The sequence below is a fragment of the Oreochromis aureus genome, linkage group 10 (assembly GCF_013358895.1).
Source record: "Oreochromis aureus strain Israel breed Guangdong linkage group 10, ZZ_aureus, whole genome shotgun sequence".
Lineage (NCBI taxonomy): Eukaryota > Metazoa > Chordata > Actinopteri > Cichliformes > Cichlidae > Oreochromis > Oreochromis aureus.
This window is the reverse complement of record NC_052951.1, coordinates 17350171-17362803: the sequence shown is the minus strand read 5'-3', so window position 1 is coordinate 17362803 and position 12633 is coordinate 17350171. Positions and strand designations below refer to the sequence as shown.

At 41.4% G+C, this 12633-nt stretch overlaps 1 protein-coding gene across 6 annotated transcripts in view; it reads left to right on the top strand.

Moving 5' to 3' along the window:
* Window positions 1–12633, top strand: part of nbeaa (neurobeachin a) — a 108205-nt gene that overhangs the window by 56052 nt on the left and 39520 nt on the right. For all 6 annotated transcript variants that reach the window (XM_039618700.1, XM_039618702.1, XM_039618701.1 and 3 more), the window contains exons 13-16: window positions 1778–1946; window positions 8823–8902; window positions 9282–9344; window positions 9730–9827. In XM_039618700.1, coding sequence (XP_039474634.1) covers window positions 1778–1946; window positions 8823–8902; window positions 9282–9344; window positions 9730–9827 — 410 coding nt within the window. The remainder of the gene's footprint in view (window positions 1–1777; window positions 1947–8822; window positions 8903–9281; window positions 9345–9729; window positions 9828–12633) is intronic.

The following is a 12633-nucleotide window of genomic DNA, read 5'->3' as shown; positions in this document are numbered from 1 at the left end:
AAAGATAACCGGCGGAGGGAAGAACATAAAACATAAAAAGAAAGCAAGAGGGACTGTTTTTTCTGATTAATGTGTACTCTAGGTTTGGTCTGAATTCAGAAAAAAACGGAGACATGTAAACATCATAAAAGAAAGATGAAGGAGGGGCTGATGTCTCTCACTGGCTTTTGCCCTTTACAATAATATAATAAACAAGGATGGAAGACATTGGGGGGAGGGGCTGGGGCATTACACAGGAGAAGGACAGAACACGCGAGCGAGGGGAAACAAAAAGAAAAAGTGACATTTGAAAAGACCTCGGGACAGAGAGCGATGTGTTGTTCCTCTTTTCCTCCTCACTCTGAACTCGATGTGGCATCGCTGAAGGGCCCCTCAGCTCTTGCCTCCATTTATTCTCAAATCTTCCTGGCTCCCTGTCTCCTTCCCTCTGACCCCGAGAGCTGATTGGCCTCTGGGTATAGCGGTGCAGCCGATGGCATCCTGGAGTAAAAACAGAAGCTATGCAAGCTTCTCAGGAGACAGAGGAGTGTGCGAATGTCAGAATGCAACACAGTACAAATACAGCGTATTGATCTTGGCTGTTATCTCAGAGATTCAAAGTGACTGAAGTATGTGATTGCATATTGGTTTTTTACCTGCAATTGAGTGCCACCGCAGGAAAGACGATAAGTTCTCATTACATGATCATAATTCAGAAGGGTCACAATAAGAACAGTGCAAGCATAATAAACCTACTAAGCAGCGACTCACACAAGAAATCTTAAAATCCTTTAATCTTACTTCCTTTGTACCGTTCTGCCTCCCGCTGAGTGTTATTATTTTCTACCTCTCAGTGTATTATCATTACCTTCGTTATTGGCGAAAATAGCCTCGGTCATGTTCAAGCCTAATGAAACACTTGAAGAAATCACATGTGAATCACATCGCCCGTCTCTCTTAATGTATCCCCTGCTCAGTTTTAAAAGAGCCCGTTTCTCCCCCAGCAGTCCTGGTAAACACATTCCTTTCAGAGAGGGAGGAATATATATTCTTCTTGTTTTTGTTTTAATAAGCCATTGTTGGAGCAGCGGAGCCCAAAGTGTTGCAATACGATCAAGAATTTTCGTATGTTCTGCTGAGATGGTTTTAAATTGCACCAGATAAACAGCTTAATGTGTGAAATGTAATATAATGAAGGCCATTTAAGTCATCTGAGTGCACTCTCCTTTTAGATGAGCTGTGATGTGGTATGGTCAGGCAGTGGCACCCTGCTAATTTCATCCGTTTAAACAGAGCTAACTCGTTAAGGCTGGTCCTTAGCGTCACGGTCACTGTAATGAGCTCAGAGATTTCTGAGCGTACAGCACGCTCCAATCTATGAAAGTGCGATTGAGAGGATTGGTTAGTGGAATATCAATAGAAGGGGGGGATTTTTTATTTTATTTTATTTTTTAAACGGAACATAAAAGGAGAAAAGAAGGAAAGGAGCAAATTAGCGATTGGAGAACGCACGCTTCAAATGCCAGAGTCAGTAAGTAGCTCCTCAGATGAGGCTCGAAGAGCTTCAGGCACAGAAGCATCAAAATAACACAAAGCAGGAAAACACTGGTGCTTTTACTGGAGGGAAGTTTCCGCTGTGGCTGTCCTTTCACTGTTAAACTGCTTTTTTTCATGAATATCATAAACACAAAGTGATGATTTATTTCTCTCCCCAAACTACTTGTCCGTCAGCATGCGCATATAAAGACAACGTACGTACTGTGCGTGTATTGTTTAAATGTATTTTGTGTGTATCCAGGTCCAGCTGTCCCTGTACACATACCTGTCATCAGAGTTCATCGGCACTGCCACCATCTACACCACCATTCGCCGCATCGGCACCGTCCTGCAGCTGATGCACACTCTGAAGTACTACTACTGGGCAATCAACCCCCTGGAGTGCAGTGGAATCACCCCCAAAGGTCTTGGTATGTTTACAGTGCACACAGTTTGCATGCACACAAAGGCATGCTCGCTGTAAGAAGACAAGACAAGAGTGAATAAGGAGCAATGACAGTCCCTTAGGCTATGCACACATGCTCACAGTGTTTCCATCACTTCACCACTAGGGACTCAAAGACAGTGCATACGGTGCACTCTGCCACACACACACGCACACTAGTGATAAATTGTGCGCAGTTTTAGGGTTCAGTATCAGGTCCAAGGACAGTTTGTTATGTGGACTGAGCCACAGCTGCTCTGGCGTCTTTTATTTTTTTTTGCTAATTTGTCAGATCGCATCCTCTGTGATTATAATATATAAAGAGGGTGCTGTCACACACATCACAGAACTAATACAGTTACAGCCAAACTAATGCGCAGTTTAGCTGGTCTATTACCTTAGTTTAGTTAACAGACTTTCTACCATTAATACATGACCACATAAAGGCTTCCAGTCGTCTATCCAGCTAACGGAAGTTTCTTTTACTGTGTTTTGCTCTAAATCTCCATTATTTCTAAATTAATACGATAATTGTTACCTTTACACGCCTGTTAATGACTTCCTTCTTTCCTTGGTTGCTGTTAAAATGCTTCGTCTCCTGCCCCGTGGCGTTGTTGTTTTTGTTGTCTCGGTTAACAAATGAATTTCACACTTGTCATGAAAATAGAGAGTAAATAATTCAGAGCGGAGACAGAAGATATTTGCTAGAATATACAGTAAAATATTCTCTTCTTAAAAGCCTGACAGTCGCCCGTTTGAACCACATCAGTTTAACATTTAAACGACTCTTAAAATCATGATTATGTGAGATTTAAGGAATGTTTTCTTTCACAGTTATGAGCAGTAATTAGGAGCTTCTTGTTAATCATTTTTATTTGATTTTTGTTGTGCTGTAATAGTGGTGCAATTGCTGTTTTGCTAAAAGATGGAGACGGGCCTTTGAAAGAAATTTGTTTTAGAAATGCAGCTCAAGAGGTTTTTTATTGTGAAAGGGAGTTTTTGCTGACAGTTGAAAACTAAAGGTCACCTCAATACCTGAATAAGTGATTAATAACTTCAAATTGCCGTACAAATTTGCAGTGACACCATAATGACCCAGTCATTTTAAATAGTTAAAGCTATGAATTTATATAGCTGTATAAAATGTATATATCTATTTGATTATCATTATCACAACAGTAAAGAAAGTGATAATTTCTGCTATATATTACACAGTTGTGTTTCTATGAGTTCCCTAAAGGATCACTCTAACTATAAAGACTTACCCTAAAAATAAACTGAACTTGACCAAACCTAAATCTTTGGACTAAAATATACATTTTATTAAGATATCTACATTATGGGCACTTTCTTTTGATCGCCAATACTTTCTTTTGCAGTTCTCCACAGTGTGAAACAGATTTATGCCTCCACAGTACAAGTAGTACATGTATACACACACAGACACACACGTATTCAGAGTTTTTCCTAACAACCACTGGTGTTTATTGGAACGGCTGAGCAGCTTCTTTCGTGTATTTAAGAGTGAATAAGACCACTTCAGAAGCAGACACTGCATGTTCTCTTTTCCAACTGCTGCATTTTATTTCTTAAGAACAGAACAGGTGATAGCTGTGACACCTGTGTAAATAAATCTTTTATATTTCCTTAAATGTACGCACACCTTGTGCTTCTTGTGAATGCAGTGTTTTTGGAAAAAGATCTCAAAGATTTGTCCATGTTTTGTTTTTTTTAAAGCCACTATAAAACATATCTATTTTAAAATAACACAGGGCTGACTCAGATATTCAGTTTTCCTTGCCTTTGTAATAGAGCAGGGAACAGCTAGCAGTGCTAGCACCGCCGCTGTTGTCACGCTCTGTAGCAGCAAAAGGTCGGAGGAAGCCTCACACTTTAATCAACCTCTCCTTTTGCCCGGGACCCTCCGCTGACTATGAGTACGCATCCCATGTCTCCATGGTAACAGACATGTGATTGGCAGATCCAAGGGAGCTTTTGGAATTTCTAATCAAGTGGCTGTCTGGCTTCTTTTCTGTTTGGCGATATTACTGTTTGCCTGCTGGGATTTAGCCCCATAAAAAAAAGCGCAGATAACAGTATAGCAGCAATTAGCCTCAGACACATTTTTACTGTAGTTCAAAGCTAAAAGCAGCTAGTTGTGGTTTGAAAGCCTGCAAATGTATGCACTTGACTATACTGTATGAATGTGATATGCACTCATTTGCATAGTAATGGACAGTTATGTTGATCATACCATGAGCTTTGTGGATAAAAATGCATTCAACTAGCTGAAGGAATCCGAGTTGGAAGGATAATTTTGTATTTTTAGTATTTTCTTTTTTATCTTGCACCAGCCTTGGACTGAGCTTAAAATACCAAATTCCTTTAACTGTGTATTTTACAAATGGCTAAATTAGGTGGTGGTTGGAAGTTCCAAGAAAAGAGTGTGTAGTCTTCCCAATAAAACCTCTTGGGCCTTTTGCTCTTAAATTGCTTTTGAGCTGTGGAGGCAAAATATAACGCAGCATTAGATATAATCAGATGTCCTCCACTGAATTAAAAAAAAAGGGGGGCTCTAAATGAATTACACTCAGCGGACACTTAACGTATGACTTGTTAGTACCAGGCTGGAGCTCATTTTGCCTTCAGAGCTGCCTTAATTCTTCATGTCAGAGATTCATTGAGGTCCTGGAAGCATTGCTCTGAGATTTTTTTTCCCTGCATTGACATGATAGCCTCAAAGAGTTGCTGCAGATTTGTTGTGATGAGAGCCTTCTGTTCCACCATATCCCAAATTTGTTCGCCTGGATCTGGTGAATGGTGAGACCATTTGATGACGGTGGACTCCTTGTCATGTTTAATAAAGCATTTTGATATGATTTGACCTTTTGACATGGTATGGTATCCATAAGAAGGTGGTAGTCTGTGGTCTTAAATTGAAGGACATGGTGTACAACAATAATCAAGTAGGCTGTGGTGTTTAAACCATGCTCAGTTGGTACCAAGGGACCGAGAAAATATCCTCCACTGGCCATTACGCCACCATCAGTCTGAACCGACTATACAAGTAAGTTTTTGTTTAATCTCAGTTGTCCCTATTAACCTAGTGTGGTCTTCTGTTGCTTGTAGTCGATCTGCAGTCAGAGATGCTCTTCTGCAATAATACCTTGGTTGTGATGAGTGATTATTTGAGTTACTGTTGTCTTCCTGTCAGCTCAAAGCAATCTGGTCATTCTTCAGATTGTTACGAGCTGAACAGGTATACCTAATAAAGTGGCCAGTGAGTGTCTTAGTCATGACAAAACTTTTTTTTTTCCTGTCTATTCAGTTTTTTTCTTTATGTATTAAGCCTCGTTCAGCCAACTTCAGTGACTTTTTCTATGTCCTTCCTGTTAATTGTTGTAAAATGGGCAAATCTTGAGGAAATTCATTTTCTTTTTAGATTAAATCTGATGTGTGTGTTTGTGTGTGTGTGTAGTTGTGGCAAAGGGCCCAAAGTCAAAACAAAATTGCACCAATTTAAACCTCTTTATCTCTCGAAAGATTGCCATTATCCAGTTAAAATAAAAACTACTCGTTTGTTATCGTAAATTAGACTAGATAAAACTGTGGAGCCAGACTAGGAGCATGCAAAGACGAAAATTAATTTCAAAGAGTAAGCGATGGTAATTAAACCTGCCCAAGGAAAGCTGTTTAGAATAATATAAGCTTTATTCAAGGCGTCTTATGACAAAAGAGCTTTAAATAAGGAGGTTCCACTCACACCGCTTTCACCTGGTCATTTAATGCAGAGTGGCTGGGTAAACATGATGGATGGTCAGTGTCACCGTTCAGGCTACACGCACCAGCTTGACAGATAAGGATGATGGATCGCAGTGGATTGCTTCGGTGTCATGTTGTGGCTCCGTGAAGAGCAGGAGAACAGACTGAAACACGTACACACTCGTGTGATTGAAGGGCAGCAGAGCGTGACAAAGAAATGGAGGGACAGGCTTCACATCGTCTTCCTTTCACACCCTCGGCCTTTTAGGTTTCCCGTGAGCTTACTTCCTCTGGCTAAGCAACAGTGGGTCAAGTCCTGCTTCTGAGAGGACGTGGTGCATTTTACTCCGTTTACAATAAACGCTGTTTGCGATTGTGTTTCTCTCCCTTTGAGGAATACATAAAAAGGATAGTTTCAAACACCCTGACACAGCAAAGTGTGAAATGACAAATACACACAAACTGGACATCATAAATGTTTACTGGTTCTAATAAACAGAACAATTCTGTCGGGAGTGATGAGGACACGTAGCATTTGAAGTTTATTGGGTTGCATTGTGGGTGCTTGGTTGCTAATGGCATCAATACAAAACAAAGAGTATTTGTGGAAAATGGAGAATAGGCAAAAAAAAGGAGGAAGGGAGGAAGGGAACTTTATCTGACTGCAGAGGGATTTTAGAGGATAAATGCCCTTGTTTTTGAAGGGTGGGTCTTATATCATTCTTGTTTTGATCTAAATCAATGCATTTTTTAGGCTGTCTGGCACCGCTTTCCATTAGCTAGTTATTTGGCAGCTGTTTTGAGCCGATTCATCACAGCCATAAATTCAACTGTATCTGACGTCCACATTAAACACTTAAAAAAATGAATGAAATACAGTTACATCAATTAAAATTTAATGCCATCATCTGAGTTGTCAGTTTTTTTGTCTTAATCATTTTAAAAGTGATAGAGTTTTGAAGCTTTGACGCAGCTAAATGTCAGAAGGAACAAACACTATTGCTCTTTTTGCGTGTGTGTGTGTTTGTGTGTGTAAGTTGCCCAGTTCTAGACGTATCTGCTATAGAAAGCATGCACCTTTTCCTGAACTTTAACAGAACTATAATAATTCAATTTTAGTTATATACCGCCAAGTCACCACAACAGTCTCCTCAGCCTGCTTTATATTCCAAGGTAAAGACACCACAATAATACAGAGAAACCCAACAATCAGATGACCTCCCTATGAGCAAGAACTCTGTAATAGGGGGAAGGAAAAACTCCCTTTTAACAAGAAGAAACCTCCGGCAGAGCCAGTGTCAGGGACAGGCGGCCATCTGTCGTGACTGGTTAGGGATGAGTGGAGGGAGACGGGACAATAGAAACACTGTGGCGCTCTCAAAAATACATTTTAAATCATTTTTGCATCATTATGGTTTAAAAAACAAACAAAACATGGCACAGCATTAAATCAACAGGGCACTGCTTTCATCTTTACATAGTTCTACATTGCTGTAAATTAATCTTCATAAATTAAACTTTGCAGATAAATAATAGAAAGTCTTTCACTTCATTCATTGTACCAGCATGATGGATGTGACTAAAACTCGTAGCAGAGTACTCGACAGCTCTTTTTTCCCCTCCTGCATACAGTGCAGGTTTTGCCACATTGGAAAAATAATTGCTCAAGGGGAGAACATATCTTTTGACAAGTATGTTGACCATTTTCCTGAAGCCTTCATTACTCACCGTGTTTAATGGGTGCACATTTTTGGCCTAATGGAATGGGATTGTGTTGGTTATTTCAGGGCTTCTTTGTGTGCTCGGTGGATTTGCAGATGCGCTGTACAGGCTTTGCACGTGACTTCTTCTTGGTTAAAATCACTTGAGTTAAAACCGAGTATTTCAAAGCATCGGATAAGGACCTTTTATAAGGGCATCCTCTTTGCCCTCTGTGAAAGTAAATCTGTTAATGTTTTGTGCGTCAGTATATTAGAATTTTAAATCACCAAATATCGGTATCAGTGTTGGACGCGTATCTGTGTACGTTCTCAGTCATCCAGCTCATGCTAGTCTAGTTTCTTGAAGTTTCTGCCGTTCTAAAACTAAATGGTGGATACTGCACTGCAGCATCAGAGCTGGTGACACCAACAGACTGAATCAACTGATCAGGAAAGCTGACTCTCTGATTGGCTGCAAACTGGACAGTTGGAGAGGAGGTCACTGAACAAACCGATATCCATCAGGGACAATCCTGACCTCCCTCTGCACCACTCCTGCACCACTGGACAGGCAGCGGAGCATCTTCTCTAACAGACTGATTCAGCTCCACTGCCACAAGGACAGATACAGGAAATCTTTCACTACATGCTGTCAACCTCTATGACACAGTACATATATCTGCCAGAGAGGCATGTACTAGATGTTGTGGTTGTTGTTTCTTTGCGAGACTGCTCTGCTTTATTTTAAATAACTGATTGTCATTTTGAAAGAGCAACATCAATGCCAAGTTCTTTAGATTTGGATAAATAGTACCACAGGCCAGAGTAAATACTTGTATGCTTGATTTTTGGGGTGAACTGTCCCTTTAAAGAACCCATTTGCTAATAGAGGCCTGTGTCAGTTGAATGAATGAGTCACGGCAAAATGGAGCGCTTGAAGAATGCGGCTGATTTCAGACCCACACGAGAAATGCCTTGTGCTGTGCGTCAGATGCTTTTGTGTTTTTTAGCTTGATTATCTCTGTGTAAACCACCACAGCAAACAACTGATCCAGTACCAAAGGTATAAAGTATATACAGTGGATTACAGCGGTTGTTTGGTTTGGATCGCATTTTTGTGAATTACTGCGTCTTTGCTGTAATACGTTAGATTAGTACAATCATAAAATATCCAAATTGCCACTAGAGTTAATGACAGTTATTTACAGTCATATAGCAGAGTGAGTGTATGCGAGCGTGTTTGTGTTAACGTGTTTTTCTCTGCTCTCCAGGAAGCCTAATAAAATCCAATATCAGTAAACACCAAGGCTCAGTGGTGGGCTTATTTAGCCGATCATTATCGAGTGTAAAAATGTGTTTTTAACAGGAAATTAATTTTGTGTTTGTGCGTCTTTGTCTAGATGGACCACGACCGTCCCAAAAGGAGATCATCTCACTCAGAGCCTTCATGCTCCTCTTCCTCAAACAACTTATACTCAAGGTAAAATGAGAGAAACCGATTTACCGTGATCTTCATCGCATAAGATCTAAGAAATCACTTCTTTTTATCTTTTTTTTCCTATTATGTCCTCTGTTGTGTTTTTCTCCTGGGGACTGTTGGCTTAATCTAAAATGTGTGTGTGGAGAATTGCATTATAGATTTGCAGCGTGAATAAAACACTGTAGCTTTTGTGTTTGTGTGCTCTGATATTGATTTGTTCCTGTATTTGCGTGTGTGTGTGTGTGTGTGTAAGGAGGTTGTTACTGCTTCATGGTAAAAATGCAGCCAGGAACAGAATTAATGAAGCGGTGTGTGGTTAATAAGAAGTAAAAAACAACAGGAGATCACAAATGTTTAACTGAATGTCTGGTTTTCACAGGACCGGGGCGTGAAGGAGGACGAGCTGCAGAGCATTCTCAACTATCTACTGACCATGCATGAGGTAAATACTAAATTCTGTATTAAAATAGACACTGAGAGAGGGCAAAAGAGGGGAAACGGAGAGACTGTGAGAGCGGTTGAGTGGAGCTGGTGGCAAAATGTGCATTATAATTTGTGGGCTGAAGTTATGGTCCACTTAAACGAGTGAGAGTGTGAGTCAGCTTCGGTGCTGTGACAGCATGAAAAATGGAGCAACAATGGACTGAACAGAATGTTCTCTTCTGTAACAATTATATCTATTCTTGCTCTGAAATACCACCTGCTATTCTGTAATCCACCCCTCCGCGTCCACCCTTACAACTCTGTCTTTGTCCTCTTAACCCTGTGTCCATCTGTCCCACAGGGCTTTCTCCATCTCACCTGCTTCATCTTTCCTTTCTTTGCAGGATGAGAATATTCACGACGTGCTCCAGCTGTTAGTGGCCCTTATGTCTGAACACCCGGCGTCCATGATCCCTGCATTTGACCAGAGAAACGGCATAAGGTGAATGCTGCTCACACATCTGCATACACATTAAAAAGGTTTTACGCAACACCATAACCTGAAAAAATAAGTTTATTGTTAGAGCTATGCTGTTTGTGTCAACATAGGCATCCATATGCATCTATGTCTATGTCAGTATTATATATTATTTTGTTATAATAAAACCCATGATTTATTATGAATAATTTAATTAAAGTAGATGGTGTTCCTTCAGAAAAGTCCAATATCTTTCATAAATTCAGATCTCTTTAAATCCCCAAACTGCTGCGTCATAGGTGTCGTGTTGCTTATTATTATTACTATTTGGCCTCCTTGTGCTCTTGGCAAACTTTTAAAAGAATAGGAATGGTAGATGTGGTTTATACATTAAAAATCATTTTAGTTTGTTGAAAGGTGTTTCTTGGCAATTTATTGTTTGAAATTAAAACAACAGGATGCTTTCATAAGGTTTTATAGGTGCATAAAGGTTGAAAATATGGCAGTTTAACAAATTGCTACTTGGTTGCCAGGCAGCATGATAGCGTCATAATTTCATCATGCATAATTTAACTTTTGTAGACGAGTTAAATGTTAGTGTCATAAAATAAAAATTATACAATGCTTTTAAAGGGTGATATAGGTTTATAAACGCTAAAAACTGACCATTTTAACCTGTTGGCAGGTGGCTAGAAGGCAACATGATGATGTTATATTATCTAATGTAGATAAGAACCTTCGGGGGTCTAAGATTTACCTTTGTGCCAAGTTTGGTTGCTCAGCTCCTGGTAGTATATAGGAGGAGTTTGGGGACAAAGAAACAAACACATAGAAATTTTGTATATTATAGTAGGATATTTAACAAGTGTCCCTATAGTGTAGTGATTTACATATTTGCTTGGCAAACCTAAGATTGCTGGAGAAACAAGTCGTTTTTGGAGTTGTGTCAGGAAGGGCACCTGGTTTAAAACTCAAACACGCTGGCCCACCCACTGTGGCGACCCCTTGCGACAAGGGAGCAGCCAGAAGTAGATGTTTAAGAGGAGGTCAGTCAAACCAAGGCATACACCAACAAAAGTTCCAATGTGGCCTGCTGAAGTGTGAAGATTGCAGAAAATGAGGCCATCGATGTTTGATTTTTCACTTTTGTATCAGTAAGAATTGCATTGCAAATTGTTCAGAAAGAAAAGGACCTGTTGTCCGAAAGGTTAAATTCATCGAGCCAGAGGTCAGAATCATCATCGGGGCCTTCTTACTAACAAAGGTATTGCATTAAGGTGGGAGGTGAGCGGATGTGTTTCTTTGGTTTATAAGAGTTACTTTGTAACAGCACTAATTGAATTTTCTAATGCACAAAACATAAACAGATTTTCCTAACATTTGATATGTGTAGATAATCAAAAGCCAAATATTACTTTTTTTTTTTTTTGCCTGTCCCATTTGGTTCTTAAGCCGTCAGAATTGTTGTCTGAAGACCAACAAGGATACCAAATGGATTTATTTTGCCAAATGGATCATCATGGCATTGCCGTATTGGTCCATTTGATCAAACTTTGTTGTTATTATTTATTTTATTTTCAGTTGTTACAGATGGGACAGACATGACTGGGGGATAGGAAAGGAGAAAGAAAGAGAGAAAGGAAAAGAAAACAGAAGGGGAAAAGGGACAGTGAGAAAGGGCACTTACAAAGACAAAGAGAAAAAAAAATCTCCTGGATCACCTGTTGAGAGAAAAAGAAGAGAAGACAAGCAAAAAAAACCAAACAAAAACAAAGCAACATACTAAACACAACACCATCACGTTAATCTAGCTAAGTGTGAACAGCAGTAAATACTAAATATTGAAAGTTGTTGTGCAGCACACAGGACAGACAGCGCACAATGTGCTTTGAAGTAGCAGCTAAAAAAGGTGTAGTTTATGTCTCACGAACAGTGAACACCCGTGTGCACACCTGTGTGGATCAACACGCTTGTATACAAAAGGTTTCCCCATGTAACGGTCTGCTAGAGGGTGTGGAGGCCCATAGCCCCGCCCCCAGGGCATGAAGCAGGCATGGAGGAGATCCAGGCTCCAGACATCCAGAGGCCCCAGAGTGCGAGAGCCCAAGGACTACCACCGAGGGGCATCCGTGCCACCCTCCTGGGAAGGGCTGAGGAGATCCCCAGACGAGGGGTCACCCAGTAGCCACGGAGCAGAAGCCAGAGGGGCTGCACCAGGCGTGCCCGCCGGCTCTGCCGGCAGCCAGCTGTGCCAGAGTGAACCCGAGTTGCAGGCCCGAGGCCGGAGGCCCGAGGGCCCCTTTGCCCGGAAGAGGCCTGACCGAGCGACAGGCACCAGGCCCCGCCAAGTAGCCACCGGGAGTGAGCTGGTGGATACCTGAGCGCCCAGCCCGGACACCAAGAACCACCAATGCACCAACCCCTGAGGGCATCAGTCACCAGCAGGGAGTGTGGTGAGGGGAGATGAGGCTCCACACTTGAGGGCCTGGGAGTACCCAGGAGGTGGAGTCTAAGACCCGACCTGACATATAGACACAGACAAACAGGCACACACAGACATAAACATGCTTTCCCACCCTCATGCACACATATACAAACACTCAGCACTCACCCAACGTAGGGATAGACATACATAGACATGTACACACAATCATACTCCCCAAACATACTCTATGCCCGGGTCCAGGTACCCTCGCCCCCCAGAGGGGAAACGGCACCCAGACCCAAGAGATGTGACCCTTTCCCCGGGGTGGAGGCAAGCAGACCGCCCAGGCTCCGCAGCAGCAGGGAGGCCAATCGGACAGCCAACACCTCCTCCCAGCCCCCGCCC